The following is a 16,040-nucleotide window of genomic DNA, read 5'->3' as shown; positions in this document are numbered from 1 at the left end:
ACAAACTTAAGAAAAGCTGAGACTAGAAAATAGCATAAATTAGAGATGTGTACCTTATGGAAGCCTACATTTCAACAAGAAACTCAATGTCTTATTCATTTGATAAGTATTTATTTTAAGCCAACTATATACCATACTCAGCAATGGATTATATATTGCAATAACTTAGAAATAGACAGCATCCTAGATTTCAAGAAGACACAGAGTATGAGGGGAGTTTACTAGAGATTACAACGCAGTAATTTAAGTGTGGTGGTTGGGAAAGATGAAGGTAAGATGCTACAGTGACTTTATTTTATTTCAGAGCCACAATAACTCTCTGAAAGGTTATTTTTACTAAAAATGAACAGGTAAGTAAACTGGCCATTGATAGCAATGCTGACGTTTACAAACCTATAACATGCCTCAAATGTGGTGATCAGTTCCTAATTGAGGATGGAGGGAGTGTGTGTGTGTGTGTGTGTGTCTGTGCAGATGTGTGAATGTGTGGTGATGGTGGTCAGGGTTAGGGGAGGCAGCTATACCAGAGAGGGAGAGGTCAGCACCATGTATATGTGATGGAAGAAAAGGATAAGGTTAGTAAATCTTTTGCCTAGAAAACCAAATAAAGGCTATACAGTAGGTGATTTCTACTTCAATGATTTTATTTCTACATGATTCTCTTGCTACAAATTTTACCTAGACATAGCCTTTTACATTGGACACCGTCTTAACCTGAAGCTTTTTAACTCAGTGGTTAGGAAATATATTTTTCATAGAGCAAAGTCTTATATGACTTTCATTATATGCTTGGAATTTTTCCAAATATGTCACATAGATAATTCATTGAAAGCTCACACAACTCTATGAGATAGACAGGTATTCAAAGGAAAAAGTGTATTTATGAATGAAGTAACTGAGGCACAGAGGAGTTAAGTGATTTTTGAAATAGTGAGTAGCCAGGATTCAAACTAAGAAATCCTCGCTCTTCCTTATGGAAGTATATATGGTAATATGAGGGTGAGTCAAAATTTATCCACACTCTGGCTGTAGATTTTATAGAGGTTTTAATATAATTGGAGTGCAGATAATTTTTGACTAACCCTCATGTATTTTTATTTTATTTAAAAAAATGCCATGTGTTAATGCATATATATGGAATCTAAAAAAATGGTACTGATGAACCTAGTGGCAGGGCAGGAATAGAGTTGCAGACATAGAGAATGGACTTGAGGACACCAGGTGGGGGAGGGGAAGCTGGGACAGTGAGAGAGCAGCATTGACAGTACACACTACAAAATGTAAAATAGACAGTGGGAAGCTGCTACAGAGCACAGGGAGATCAGCTCGATGCTTTGTGAAGACCTAAAGGGGTGGGGTAGGGAGGGTGGGAGGGAGGCTCAAGAGGGAGGGGATATGGTGATATATGTATACATATAGCTGATTTACTTTGTTGTACACAGAAACTAACACAATACTGTAAAGCAATTATACTCTAATAAAGATGAAAAAATAGAAAAATTAAAACCTGCTTTTTTTAAGCACATGTAAATAAAGTCTGCTCTCCTGAAAAGCCCCTATCCATCTCTCTGATTGAGGAAAATTCTTCTGAAATAATTACAATAGTTATTATTTTAAATAGAAAGGGAAATAGGTTGTATTAGAATAAAGTCCATAATGATGACACATAGGTAGGCTGACTCTTCATGAAACATTGCCAGGGATGCACATGTAATCAACCTCAGTTTTCAAGCCCGGCCAGCTTGCATTAGTTTCCACCCCTTCCTCTCCTCCTTCCCTAACGTCTGAGGTTCCTCATGGCAATGGCTACAGTACCTCTGACTTCCAGGGAGGTGGTAGCAGGAGTTGGAAAAGCTAACTGTCAGATGGCTGAGGAAAAAACTGTCAATTTGTATTAACAAACAAACTATATTTACCATTTTTAAAGTGTTTCAGTGTAACTAAACTTATAACTAACATAATAGGAAATTTGGTTGAGAACTGGAGCAGTAGCACAAAGGTGGTTCTTATTGGGCAGGAATGTTGTAGGCACAATCTCTGTAAATTAACAGGTAGCATTTTATTTAGAATCACAAAAGTCTGGTTACAAATCCCTGTCTTATCACTTTAAGCTCTGTGATACCAAAAATAAAATTTTTTCCTGCCTAAAACCCGGAGCTTTCATGTGCAAAAGAGAGGACGTTAAAGTATCATTGTCATTCTCAAGTTGTTTCAAATTTCTCCTAAAGGTGGGAATACTATACTCCTTAGGCCAAATACTAGCTCCACACTTGGATATTTGGCCATCCACTCTTCCAGTTTGTTCCTTGTGCTTCTCCAGTAGGTCTCCTGGCAGGAGAGGTACAAACAAGCAACTGAAGAATGAGAAACCACACAGAAATGACAGAGTTTGTCCTCCTGGGACTGTCCGATGACCCACAGCTTCAGGCTGTGATCCTTGTCTTCCTGCTCATCACCTACATGCTCAGCATCATGGGGAACCTGACCATTATCACCCTGACCCTGCTGGATCCCCACCTCCAGACCCCCATGTATTTCTTCCTCAGAAATTTCTCCCTATTAGAAGTGTCCTTCACCACTGTCAGTATACCCAAGTTCCTGGGCACCATCATTTCAGGAGACAAAACCATTTCTTTTCACGATTGTATGGCTCAGTTATTTTTTTTCATTCTCCTGGGAGTCACTGAGTTTTACCTTCTGGCTGCCATGTCCTATGACCGTTACATTGCCATCTGCAAACCTCTGCATTACATGACCATCATGAACCACAGAGTCTGTGCACTGCTTGTCTTGGCTTCTTGGCTGGCTTCACTCTTAATCATATTCCCGTCACTCCTGCTCTTCATACAGCTCGATTACTGTAAGTCCAATGCTATCGACCACTTTACTTGTGATTTTTTCCCCTTATTACACCTTTCTTGTTCAGACACAGAATTCCTAGAGATACTGGGCTTTTCCTGTGCTGTGTTTAATGTTCACTTTGGCATTAATAAATCTGTCCTACACATGTAGCATCAGAACAGTTCTGAAGATACCTTCTGCCAGTCAGAGGACAAAGGCCTTTTCCACGTGTTCTTCCCACATGATAGGCATCTTCATCTCTTATGGCAGCTGCACTTTCATGTACATTAATCCATCAGCAAAGGACAGGGTGTCTTTGAGCAAGGGAGTGGCTGTGCTAAACACCTCAGTAGCCCCCATGCTGAACCCCTTTATTTACAGCCTAAGGAATCAGCAAGTCAAGCAAGCCTTCATGGACATGGCAGGAAGACTGTATGTTTCTCAAGCAAAGGGAAAAATAAAAGTGCTATTTTATAAACTAGAGGCATAAGGCAGAGCAATGAAATGGAATTCAGGCTTTTCAAAATCTATTAATTTCCACATAGCCTCCCTAGAATTGGATTTCATTGCTTTACTTTTATTGCCAGCAGTTTATCAAGGATATTTGATATGTCAATTTTCTTTTTTTCCATTCAAATTTGAATTCTTCATATATAGACGTATGTGTGTGTATCTATATGTATGCATTTTTTTTCCATTCAAATTGCAATCCTTCTCTCATTCACTTTCCTTCCTTTGTGCTGGTCTTTCCGATCTGTAACTATGAGAATGACCTCATATCCCTCTTTGAAACATTTTTAATTCCATTGTTTTTCACACTAGTTTTAGAAAATTAAAGACAGACAGAAAGAGGCAGTACAAGAGCACACAAGAAAGAACCACATTTTATAATTTCACCAGGAAACAGTCTTTCTAGAAATTCATCATTTTAACCTTAGTTTTAATTTACTGCACAAAGACCATAAACGTAATCTGACAGTCTTATTAGAATATTACAGATACTGTCCTTTTCATATTATGGCCCACATTAGGAACTATGTGAAAAACAGTGCAATTAAAATGTATAAATACATTTCCTTGAGAAATCAAAAAATTTTTCTCATTACCCAGTTTAAAATTTTCTGTGCCATATAATTTATCAATTTGAAAAACTATTATGAAAAAATCGTTGCTTAGGGAAAACTATGAAACAACCCCCCACCCCTTTTTGGCACCTCCATAATTAACATATACACCATAACAATTCTTTTAAAAAGCCTGAAGAAGTAACTATTACTGGATACCAAATATGACTATGTTTGCTGTGGTTAGTTGTATATTTAAATAAATGCTTGATGTTAAACTGGTCTTTTTGATAACCAATAACTAAGGGTTTTTTAGAACTTTCTCATATTTGTGGCTATTTTGAGATAACTTACACGTACAATTCACTTAATTGTCTCTTTAAGTGAGAAGCCTACTCAGTAGGAGTAAAGAGCTAACAAGTGCAAAATTTTATTAAAGATAAAGCTGTAATTTTTTGGTTAAAAAATGCTTATTTTAAGCCTTAGAGTGTGCCATCATATTGGAAAATGTACTGATTAGAACTTACATGACAATATGCAAAGTCATGCAGTTCTGCCCCTGAACTTTTTCTTTTCTGTATTCCATAAAGCCAAAAACTGAAATAATCATGCAGTCTCCTCAAACTCATCCTACATTTTTTAACCATTTTTGTAGAAAGACTGTAGTCATATTCGGTGAGCCAAATTCTTCCTGACATTCATGCACTGTACTCAAGACTCAGGTCTATGACTTGCTGAAAAACAAACAAAACAATTTATAAAAAAAATACTGAAGAGATTTGCAGTTTGCAGGGACGTCATGGAGTTACTATTTCCTTCCCTCATGCTGAAACTATCATTTCTAAGCTTAATTGGAAACATTTGAAAATACTGAAGTTTACACTTGATTGATGATTGTGGGTTCTTAATCACTAATAAAAATATACCATAAACTGTAGATAGGTGTAGTTCTGGGAATTAAAAAAACTCTAACACTATTACAAAAGATATGAGGGAATGCATGCTGGTACTATCAGGTAATGCAGCACTCTATGTAACTCTGTACAACTCCTTAGTGGTTACTGTAAATGTCTGCAATCTGTATGAACACTTTGACTATCAGTATCAGAGGTCAACACCCTTATTCTATAAAGGGCACGATATTAATAATTTAGAATTTGCAGGCCATAGTGTCCCTGATGCAACTACTCAACTCTCCGCCTTTGCAGAGCACAGCTATGAACAATGTGTAAATGAATGACTCAAAACAACTTTTAACAAAAATAGGTGGCAGGCCAAATTTGGCCCATGGACCATAGGTTGTCTCCCCACCTCCCATCTTAAACTTTTGTATAAACATCGACCCATATATAATTTCTTATTTAATATAAGGTAATTTGACTAAAATGTGAAAATTGAATAATAGATGTAAATGTTAACATTTAATTCCAACTTTTATTTTTTATCATGAAGGTGAATGATAACAATCTTATAAAATATTTCCAGAGCAAAAGATAAGGTAAATATTTCTGCAAGAGAATAAAAAATACAGGTACCTCATAAAGTTGATGGCAGGATTCAATGAGCCAATATGAAGGAAAGAATTAGAATCGGTCTAGAGTATAGTAACTGCTGAAAAAACATTTATCTTCTACCTTCCTCTTTTTTCCCCTCCTCCTCATTGTTATCAAAAGTATTATTAATACTCTAAAGAATTTGAATATATATGAGTATCAAATCCTTTTAATATATTTAAGTAGATATTTATATTTTTTATTTCCAACCCTCTGGTGATTGTGGTTATTTGATTTCACAAAAATGCCAAATAAAATCAAAAATTTCCTAATGATATTCATTTGTGTTACCTGGTAAGAATGAAAATTTCAGAAATCCACATTTATCCTGACACTCTTTTCATCAAACTAAATGGCCTATTTGTCTTCAAAAATAAATCATTTCTACTCAAAATTGTAATATCAACCTGTGTTTTATACTTCATCCAAATACATTTTAATTAAAAAAAAACAATTTACAGAAAATTCTGAAGCAACATGCAGCTTTATCCAACTTATTGGGTTCAAAGTGGGGGAAATTTTAATATGGGAATGAATAAAAAGGAAAATCATATAAGTGTAGTGAAAGAGTTTTGAGAAAGAATAATGGAAAACATTGATAAGAACTTTATCCATTTAAGGCTTCAAATACTTGCATTTACTGGAGAAAAGCATAAACTTTTGGATAGTTTCCTTAAAGGCTTGCTTCACTTGCTGGTTCCTCAGGGTATATATAAATGGATTCATCATAGGAGCAACAGAAGTATTCAGAATAGCTACTCCTTTGGTCAAGGATGCCTTTTCTTTTGCTGAAGGGTTGGCATACATGAATATACAGCTTCCGTAAGAGATGGAAATGACAATCATGTGAGAAGAGCATGTAGAAAATGCCTTTTTTCTCTGACTGGCAGAAGGCAGTCTCAAAATTGTCTTAATGATGAACATGTAGGATAAAATTATCAATGTCAAAGTCAAAAGCAGAATCACTATTGCAGAGTAAAACCCAATCACTTCTAGGAGCCAGGTGTCTGAACACGATAGTTGCAAGAGAGGGAAATAGTCACAAGCAAAGTGATCAATGATATTGGAACCACAGTAATCTAACTGGAGAAAAAGAATAACTGGTGGGAAAATATTTAAGAATCCTGCCAGCCAAGCAAAAAAGACAAGCAACGTGCAGACTCTTTTGCTCATGATGCTTGTATAACGCAGGGGTTTGCAGATAGCAACGTACCGATCACAGGACATGGCAGTTAGAAGATAAAATTCAGTGATACCCATGAAGATGAAGAAAAACAACTGAGCTGTACAATTATTGTATGAAATAGTTTTGTCCCTGGTGACAATTGTGCCCAGAAATCTAGGAATACAGACAGTTGTAAAGGAAATTTCTAACACAGAGAAGTTCCTAAGGAAAAAATACATAGGGGTCTGTAGGTGGGCGTCCACCAAGGTGAGAATAATGATGGTCAAATTTCCAGTGACACTTAATATATATGTGATAATTAAAAAGAGAAAAATAACAATCTGAAGCTCTGGGTCATCTGATAGCCCTAGAAGAATGAATTCTGTGGGTATGGTGTGGTTTTCCATTGCTGATCCTTTTTCCCCTCTTAGAACAGAAAATGTATGTTCTCCCTATAGAACATAAAAAAGTTAAAATAGATTTGAGGATAGAATACGAAATTTTTAAAGTATCCATGATGATGATAATGTAACTGTCTCCAATTTCCACTGGATCTTTCATTCGAGTAATGAATATTATCTGAAGTTAAATATTGATCTCTTCTTCAAAAATACACTATCACAAGCCATGAATAAAATAAAAATCCTGTGATAACACTTAAACAGAGCTATTTCTTCTAATTTTTAACATTAACCTTCAAATTGTTGTTTAAAATATTTAGCTTCTTTTGTAAAAAATATGAAAATACTTTGATTCTTCTCCTTTCCTTAGTATTATAAAAAAAAAAAACAGTATGGCTTGTAGATAATCTAAATACAAAGTTTGAAAGCTTACAGAGGTTATGTAGGCCTACGTCCACATTTTGTATTTTGAGAAACTGAGGCCCACATAGTTTAGGAAACTTTCACAAGTTTAAACAAGTAGTTAATATTGTAATCATCTCATTTTAGAACATAAGTGTTTATCCGTGAGAACATTTTGTTGGCATTCTCTCCTAAATAACTTTCTTAAGGGTTTAGTTGATGCTATCACTTTCCTACATTTTTTTTTCTTTTCTAATAGAAGGCCAGAAGGACAAGAAAAGGGGACTTCTGCTACTAAAATACATAATTGCCTAGAAACAGTTGAATTCATACAATGCACACTTCAGTTTTGTTTTGTTTTGTTTTCCAATGTTGCTTTAGCAAATGAAAGAGTAGATGGTTAGAATATTTACTGGCAAGCAGATATCCTTTTAAATACGTAATGTGTTTTTTATAGTCTTATTTCTATACCAGAAAGCCATTTAACTTAGAAAAAAATTAATGAAAAATCCAAGACTTCTTGCTATGCTGCTTCTTTAAGACTCTATGAAAATATTCTTGTTAGCAAACAATCATTTACTTTTTAATACCAAAAAGGTTTTAAATTCACAAACCCATATGTAAATAATACTTTAAAACATTTGAATGAGATGGAATAATATATATTATACTGAATAATAACAACTTTACTTACTTCCTGGTTCTTGATGATTTAGTCTCAAATTTTATAGTCTGATTGTTGCAATATTTATATAAATTCAGAGATGGTGAGTTGAGTCAGCAATTTATTTGGTTTCTATCATACTCTCAAAACAAGTATGGTGATTTAACTTTGTCATGGCTTTCAAGGATTATACCTTTCATTATGGTTAGACTGGTAATATTTGACCCACAATATCCTTCATTCCTGATATTGCAAAATTTCAGGAATATTTTATTATAATACAACTCATACTTGCTTTTGGTCTCTTACAGAAGCTCTATGTACAAACTCAATTACACCTGAGTGGACTAGTAAAGTACTTCTTACATTTACCCCTTTGCATATAATACAAAACACTATTTATTAAAACATTTTCTTTGTATTAATGCAAAGATTTTAAATGTGTATTTTGTAATTCTATGATTTATATCTTTTTTTTACAAATTTATTTATTTATTTATTTATTTATTTATTTATTTATTGGCTGCATTGGGTCTTCGTTGCTGCGTGTGGGCTTTCTCTAGTTGCAGCGAGCAGGGGCTACTCTTCGTTGTGTTGCATGGGCTTCCCATTGCGGTGGCTTCTCTTGTGGAGCACAGGCTCTAGGCACACAGGCTTCAGTAGTTGCGGCTCATGGACTCTAGAGAGCAGGCTCAGTAGTTGTGGCACACGGACTTAGTTGCTCTGCGGCATGTGGGATCTTCCTGGAGCAGAGATCAAACCCGTGACCCCTGCATTGGCAGGCGGATTCTTAACCACTGCACCATCAGGGAAGCCCCTGATTTATAGCTATACAATTTAAATAATACTTTTCTTAGGCTTCAGAGACTGTTACATTTTCCTACAAATGCTGCTTTGAAAAACAGAAAATAGGAATGTTCTTCTCTATGTATATCATACACATGGAACTGGACTTATTTTATCTGTCTTTCTTGTTGGCCCAGGGGAATTCGTTGAGTAAACAGAGGGCCAACGAGGCATCATTAAAAGCTACAGGTGAATCATTTTTGTAAATATGGATAAGAAAGTGTAAAAAAGCAAAATGACTGAGGTAAATGAGGCAAATTCATAAACAACATGTGATACTGAGTGTGTGAAAATTTGATTTAGATTTGACTCTTCTATGATTGTATTTAAGGAGTCCACATTTTTCTCCCAGAAATTCTGGACTTTTCCTTAGAAGAGTTAGTGTGCTTATATCCCTTGAATTTTGACTTTACATCATAGAAATTGACAAACTCTACAAATGGGCCCCTCACCTCGACCCTCCAAGAGGCAGTTGTTAAACATTTACCACAAGCCACTAATCCTCCCTATTTAGAATATCTGTCTGCCATGTAATGGATACTCAATAAATATTTTTGAATAAATAAATATGTTTAAACAATTTAGGTGTATAGTCAATTCCTGGTAATCAATAAAATCTTAAAAACTGATTGCCACATGTACTATTGTTAAAGAATCTGAGAAACAAAATATGAAAAGAATCACTATTTGGATATAAAAATAGAGGCAAAGTCTCTGACCATGGCAGATTTCAAGCAACCAGTGTGCCCTTGCTGAACGCAGACCTGAGGAAAGACATGCACAGTTGGCTCGGGTTGTGGTCCAGGCAGGGTCCAGCATACCACTGCTGGGAGTGCATGGTTTCATCTACAAAGTAGACAAAGATCCCTGCTTTCATGGGATGAAGGCTGTGAGAGTATAGACAATAAGAATGAACATAATTGACTAGTAAATAATATAGCATTTCATACATTAATAAGTATTTTGTAAAGGAAGAGGAAACAGAAAAGCCTTGGAAGTGGGGAGTTACTATAATTCTAAATAGTTTCATTGGAGTGGGCACTATTGAGGTGACATTTGGACAGAGACCTGAAGGAGGAGAGGGTGCTAACCACGCAGATATCTGGGAGAGGAGACTTTCTGGTTTAAGAAACATTTAGTGTAAGTACACTAAGGCCCTAGGAAGAAAATCATGTCATTTGCAAAGAATGATTTTTTGTTTCCTCCTTTCCATTATGTTTCAAAAATTTTTTATTAATTAATTTATTTATTGGCTGCATTGGCTCTTCATGCTGCACGAGGGCTTTCTCTAGTTGCAACAAGCAGGGGCTACTCTTCGTTGCAGTGGGCGGGCTTCTCGTAGCAGAGCATGGGCTCTAGGCATGCAGGCTTCAGTAGTTGTGGCACACAGGCTCAATAGTTGTGGCTCACAGGTTCTAGAGCACAGGCTCAGTAGTTGCGGCACATGGGCATACTCTGTGGCATGTGGGACATTCCCCGTCCAGGATTTGAACCTGTGTCCCCTCCATTGGCAGGCGGATTCTTAACCACCAGGGAAGGCCCCAAGTACTTTTAAATATATTTATTTTTCTTGCGCTAGTTCCCTGGATAGAACCTCCAGCAGAGTATTGAATAAAAGCATGATAGGAGTCACTCTCACCGTAACTGATTTTATCAAGGCTGTGGCTACTGTTTATAACATTACAAATGATGTTTGCTGTAATTTTTAAAATATGAATATTTTCAAATATAACTAGGATAGAGAACTGGAGAAATGTTTCATGTACAGATCAAGCAGATTCAATAAATAAGAAGACTTTTTTATATTTGCTTTACCTGTATTTTTAAAAGTTTTTTAAAATTGTATTGATATATTTTAAGCCAGAACTTAAACAGCATACCTTTTCATTCCCGTATATTTTCAGTATGAATTCCTAAAACACATGTTTGTTTTTCTGCTTAACCATGATGCAATTTCCAAGCTAGCAAAAGTAGCAAAAATCTTTGGTATCATTTATTACCTCGCCCACACTCATAGGGACCCAATTGTCCCAAAATATCATTTTCTGTTGACTTGTTCAAATTGGAGCCAAACAAGGAGCATATAGCATATCTAGCTGTGATAATCTAGTCAGGTTTTTTTATGTTACTGAGTGTTCTGTTCTATTTTACTAAGAGACCTTTAAATATCATGAATGGATACTGCATTTTACCAGAGGATATGTGATTTTCTTTTTTCAACCTTTGTTTTTCATCTTTATTCTTTTAATGCAGCAAATTCCACAAATAAGTTTTTTAAAGATAAACTACCTTTGGGATAAAATCATATGTAACATTAAATACTAATTTTGATAACATTTTTTAGTACTTTATCTTCTAATTTATGAAAAAGTCTAAACTTCAGTATTTTCAAATGTTTCCAATTAAGCTTAGAAATAATAGTTTCAGCATGAGGGAAGGAAATAGTAACTCCATGATGTCCCTGCAAACTGGAAATCTCTTCAGCATTTTTTTTTATAAATTTTCCTGTTTTTTTCAGCAAGTCATAGACCTGATTCTTGAGTATGGTGCATGAATATCAGGAAGAATTTGGTCAAATTGCTGGTGATATTTCATTTTTTCATTATCTTTTGATATCAAAAACAATATAAAAGTCCAGAAATGAGTTAGAAATGTTTACCTCATCTTTTCCTCAGGAAGTATTTTATAAGATTGTGTTCATTTACCTTCATAATGAAAAAATAAATAAAAGCTGGAGTTAAATTTAGAAATCTTACATCTATTGTTGAATATTCACATTTTAGTCACATTACCTTATATTAAATAAGAAATAATATGTGGGTCAATGTTTACGGAAAAGTCTAAGACAGGTGTGGGCAAACTATGGTCCCTGGGCCAAATTTGGCCTGCCACCTATTTTTGTTAAAGCTTTATTGGAACGCAACTGAGAGCATTCATTTACACATTGTTTATAGCTGCATTCACACGACAAAGGCAGAGAGTTGAGTAGATGCATCAGGGACACTATGGCCTGCAAATTCTAAATTATTAATATAAATGGCCCTTTATAGAATAATATAGTGTGTTGACCTCTGATATTGAGAATCAAATAGCTCATACGGATTGCAAACATTTACAATAACCACTAGGAGTTGTATAGAGTTACATAGAGAGCTGCCTTAATTGATAACATGCACAAATTCAGCATAAATTCCCTCATATCTTTTGTAATAACGTTACAGTTCTTTTAATTCCCAGAACTACACCTATCTACAGTTTATGGTATGTTATTATTAGTGATTAAGAACCCACAGTCATCAATCAAGTCTAAACTTCAGTATTTTCAAATGTTTCCAGTTAAGCTTAGAAATGATAGTTTCAGCATGAGGGAAGGAAATAGTAACTCCATGATGTCCCTGCAAACTGCAAATCTCTTCAGTAATTTTTTAATAAATTTTCCTGTTTGTTTTTCAGCAAGTCATAGACCTGAGTCTCAAGTATAGTGCATGAATATCAGGAAGAATTTGGCTTACCAAATTATGACTACCAACTTTCAAGAAAAATGGGTAAAAACATGTAGCATGACCTAGACACTACAAAACTCCTAGAGGAAAACAGGAAGAGTACTCTTTGACATAAATCACAGCAAGATCTTTTTTGACCCACCTCCTAGAGTAATGGAAATAAAAACAAAAATAAACAAGTGGGACCTAATGAAACTTAAAAGCTTTTTGCACAGCAGAGGAAACTATAAACAAGACAAAACAACAACCCCCAAAATGGGAGAAAATATTTGCAAGTGAATCAACAGACAAAGGATTAATTTCCAAAATATATAAACAGTTCATCCAGCTCAATATAAAAAAAAAAAATAACCCAATCAAAAAATAGGCCGGAGACTTAAATAGGCATTGCTCCAAAGAAGACATACAGATGGCCAAGAGGCACATGAAAAGCTGCTCAACATCACTAATTATTAGAGAAATGCAAATCAAAACTATGATAGGGTAGCACGCCACAGTGGTTAGAATGCGCATCTTCAGAAAATCTACAAACAATAAATGCTGGGGAGGGTGTGGACAAAAGGGAACCCTCTTGCACTATTGGTGGGAATGTAAGTTGGTACAGCCACTATGGAGAACAGTATGGAGGTTCCTTAAAAAACTAAAAATAGAATTACCGTATGACCCAGTAATCCCACTGCTGGGCATATACCTAGAGAAAACCATAATTCAAAAAGACACATGCACTCCAATGTTCATTGCAGTACTATTTACAATAGCCAGGTCATGAAAGCAACCTAAATGTCCATCAGCAGATGACTGGATAAAGAGGATGTGGTACATATATACAATGCAATATTACTCAGCCATATAAATGAATGAAATTGGGACATTTATAGAGACATGGATGGACGTAGAGACTGTCATACAGAGTGAAGTGAGTCAGAAAAAGAAAAACAAATATCATGTGTTAACACATACATGCAGAATATAGAAAAATGCTACAAATCAACCAGTTTGCAAGGCAGAAATGGAGACACAGATGTAGAGAACAAACATAAGGACACCAAGGAGGGAAAACGGGGGTTCGGGGGGGTGGCTTGGGGTGGGATGAATTGGGAGATTGGGATTGCCATATATATATTACTAAGAAGAAAAAAAATATCAAATTGTACACTTTAAATATATGCAGTTTATTGTATGTCAATTATATCTCAATAAAATATCTTAAAAAAATGTAGCATGAGTTTAAGTAACCTTCATTGTTATTTCAGTTTTTGACTTTATGAAAATAGAAAAAACAAAACAAAACCAAAAAAACTCAGTGCCAGAATTGCATGATCTTGTACAATCATCTTAGAAAATTCTAATGAGTATATTTTCCAGTACAATGCCATATTCTAATGCTTAAAATAGAGTGAACATAAGATTTTTTTAGCAAGAAAATCTCAACTTTATATACAGTAAAGCTTTGCCAATGTTAGCTTCTTTATCCCCACTAATTGGGCTGGTCATTTAAGTAGGTAATTGAATGAATTTATGTGTAAGATATTATCTCAAAGTAACCACATATATGAGAAAGTTATAAAACTCTTAGCTATTGATTATCAAAAAGACCAGCTTAACATCAAGCATTTATAAATATACAACTGACCACAGCAAATGTAGTCATATGGTATATAGTAATATTTAATTCTTCAGGCTTTTATTCAGAATTATCGTGCTATATATGTTAATTAATGATTCCAAAAACAGAAGGCCATTTCACAGCTTTCCTGAAAGTATATATTGATACTTGTTTATGAACTGATAAATTATATGGCACAGAAGATTTTAAGACGGGTAGTGAAACAAGTTTTTTGATTTCTCAAGAAAATATAATTACATTTTTTTTAGTTATACTGTTTTTCACAAAATTACTAAGTCGGCCAACAATATGGAGAGGATAGTATATATAATATCCTAATAAAATGATTGGATAACACTTATGATCATTGCATAGTAACTTAAAAATAGTGTTTAACATGTTTTAATAGTTCCTGAAAGAATGTTTCCAAGTGAAATCATAAAACACTGGTCTCTCTTTGTGTGCTCTTGCTCTGCCTCTTTCTGTCTGTATTTAATTTTCTAAGAAATATTGTGAAAAATGGAATTTAAAAAAATTTCAAAGAAGGAAATGAGGTCAGTTTCATAGCCACAGAGTACAAAGATGAGCAGAAAGGAAGTGCATGAGAGAAGGATGGGAATTTGAAAGGGAAAAAAAATGTGTATCATATCCTTTGTAAGCTGCTGGCAATAAATATATGAACAATGAAAAATAACTCTAGGGAGGCTATGCAGAAATCAATAGAGTTTGAAAAGCCTGGATTTTAATTTAATTGCTCTTCATTTCACCTCTAATTTATGAAACAGCAGTCTTATTTTTTCCTTTGCTTGAGAAAAATACAGTCTTCCTTGCCATGTCCATGAAGGCTCGCTTGACTTGCTGATTCCTTAGGCTGTAAATAAAGGGGTTCAGCATGGGGGCTACTGAGGTGTTTAGCACAGCCACTCCCTTGCTCAAAGACACCCTGTCCTTTGCTGATGGATTAATGTACATGAAAATGCAGCTGCCATAAGAGATGGAGATGACTATCATATGAGATGAACATGTGGAAAAGGCCTTTGTCCTCTGACTGGTAGAAGGGATTTTCAAAATTGTTCTGATGATATATATGTAGGACAGAATTATTAATGCCAAAGTGAACATTAGAGTAAACACAGCACAGGAAAAGCCCAGTATCTCTAGGAATTCTGTGTCTGAACAAGAAAGGTGTAATAAGGGGAAAAAATCACAAGTAAAGTGGTCGATAGCAGTGGACTCACAGTAATCGAGCTGTATGAAGAGCATGAGTGATGGGAATATGATTAAGAATGAAGCCAGCCAAGAAGCCAAGACAAGCAGCGTGCAGACTCTGTGGTTCATGATGGTCGTGTAATGCAGAGGTTTGCAGATGGCAATGTAACGGTCATAGGACATGGCAGCCAGAAGGTAAAACTCAGTGACTCCCAGGAGAATGAAAAAAAATAACTGAGCCATACAATCGTGAAAAGAAATGGTTTTGTCTCCTGAAATGATGGTGCCCAGGAACTTGGGTATACTGACAGTCGTGAAGGACACTTCTAATAGGGAGAAATTTCTGAGGAAGAAGTACATGGGGGTCTGGAGGTGGGGATCCAGCAGGGTCAGGGTGATAATGGTCAGGTTCCCCGTGATGCTGAGCATGTAGGTGATGAGCAGGAAGACAAGGATCACAGCCTGAAGCTGTGGGTCATCGGACAGTCCCAGGAGGACAAACTCTGTCATTTCTGTATGGTTTCTCATTTTTTGCTTCTTCTTTTCTGTAACCTTCAGGAGAAAACACAAAGAGAAGTCTTAAAGAAAGGGGGACTACCCATGGATAAGCACTGGGATTTGTTTCTGGAAGTATTATGCCATACGAATTTAACTTGGGAGATCTTTGAAACAACTTAATAAAAATAGATAATATGATTTAATGTGTTTTTACTATATCCCAGTCTGTGTGTTTTTCATAGAAAGTTTCTTTGAAAATCCCTATTTTACTGATTGAAACCGGGCTAA

At 35.3% G+C, this 16,040-nt stretch overlaps 2 protein-coding genes and 1 pseudogene across 2 annotated transcripts; 1 reads left to right on the top strand and 2 right to left on the bottom strand.

Moving 5' to 3' along the window:
• Window positions 1–2,361: 2,361 nt before the first annotated feature.
• On the top strand, window positions 2,362–3,331 carry LOC130834059 (olfactory receptor 6C1-like; annotated as a pseudogene).
• A 2,742-nt stretch (window positions 3,332–6,073) lies between these two features.
• Window positions 6,074–7,030, bottom strand: LOC130834058 (olfactory receptor 6C3-like). Its single transcript, XM_057704154.1, has one exon. It carries the CDS (start codon window positions 7,028–7,030, stop codon window positions 6,074–6,076), a length of 957 nt encoding a protein of 318 aa, XP_057560137.1.
• Window positions 7,031–14,819: 7,789 nt separating this feature from the next.
• LOC130834057 (olfactory receptor 6C1-like) lies at window positions 14,820–15,782 on the bottom strand. Its single transcript, XM_057704153.1, has one exon. It carries the CDS (start codon window positions 15,780–15,782, stop codon window positions 14,820–14,822), a length of 963 nt encoding a protein of 320 aa, XP_057560136.1.
• Between the last annotated feature and the right edge of the window lie 258 nt (window positions 15,783–16,040).

Source organism: Hippopotamus amphibius, chromosome 12 (assembly GCF_030028045.1).
Source record: "Hippopotamus amphibius kiboko isolate mHipAmp2 chromosome 12, mHipAmp2.hap2, whole genome shotgun sequence".
NCBI lineage: Eukaryota > Metazoa > Chordata > Mammalia > Artiodactyla > Hippopotamidae > Hippopotamus > Hippopotamus amphibius.
The sequence above is the reverse complement of the archived record's forward strand: the minus strand, read 5'-3'. Positions and strand labels throughout refer to the sequence as shown.

Bases quoted from the DNA above. Each gene is read 5' to 3' on its own strand.
- LOC130834058 (XM_057704154.1), bottom strand. From the start codon at position 7,030: ATGGAAAACCACACCATACCCACAGAATTCATTCTTCTAGGGCTATCA.
- LOC130834057 (XM_057704153.1), bottom strand. From the start codon at position 15,782: ATGAGAAACCATACAGAAATGACAGAGTTTGTCCTCCTGGGACTGTCC.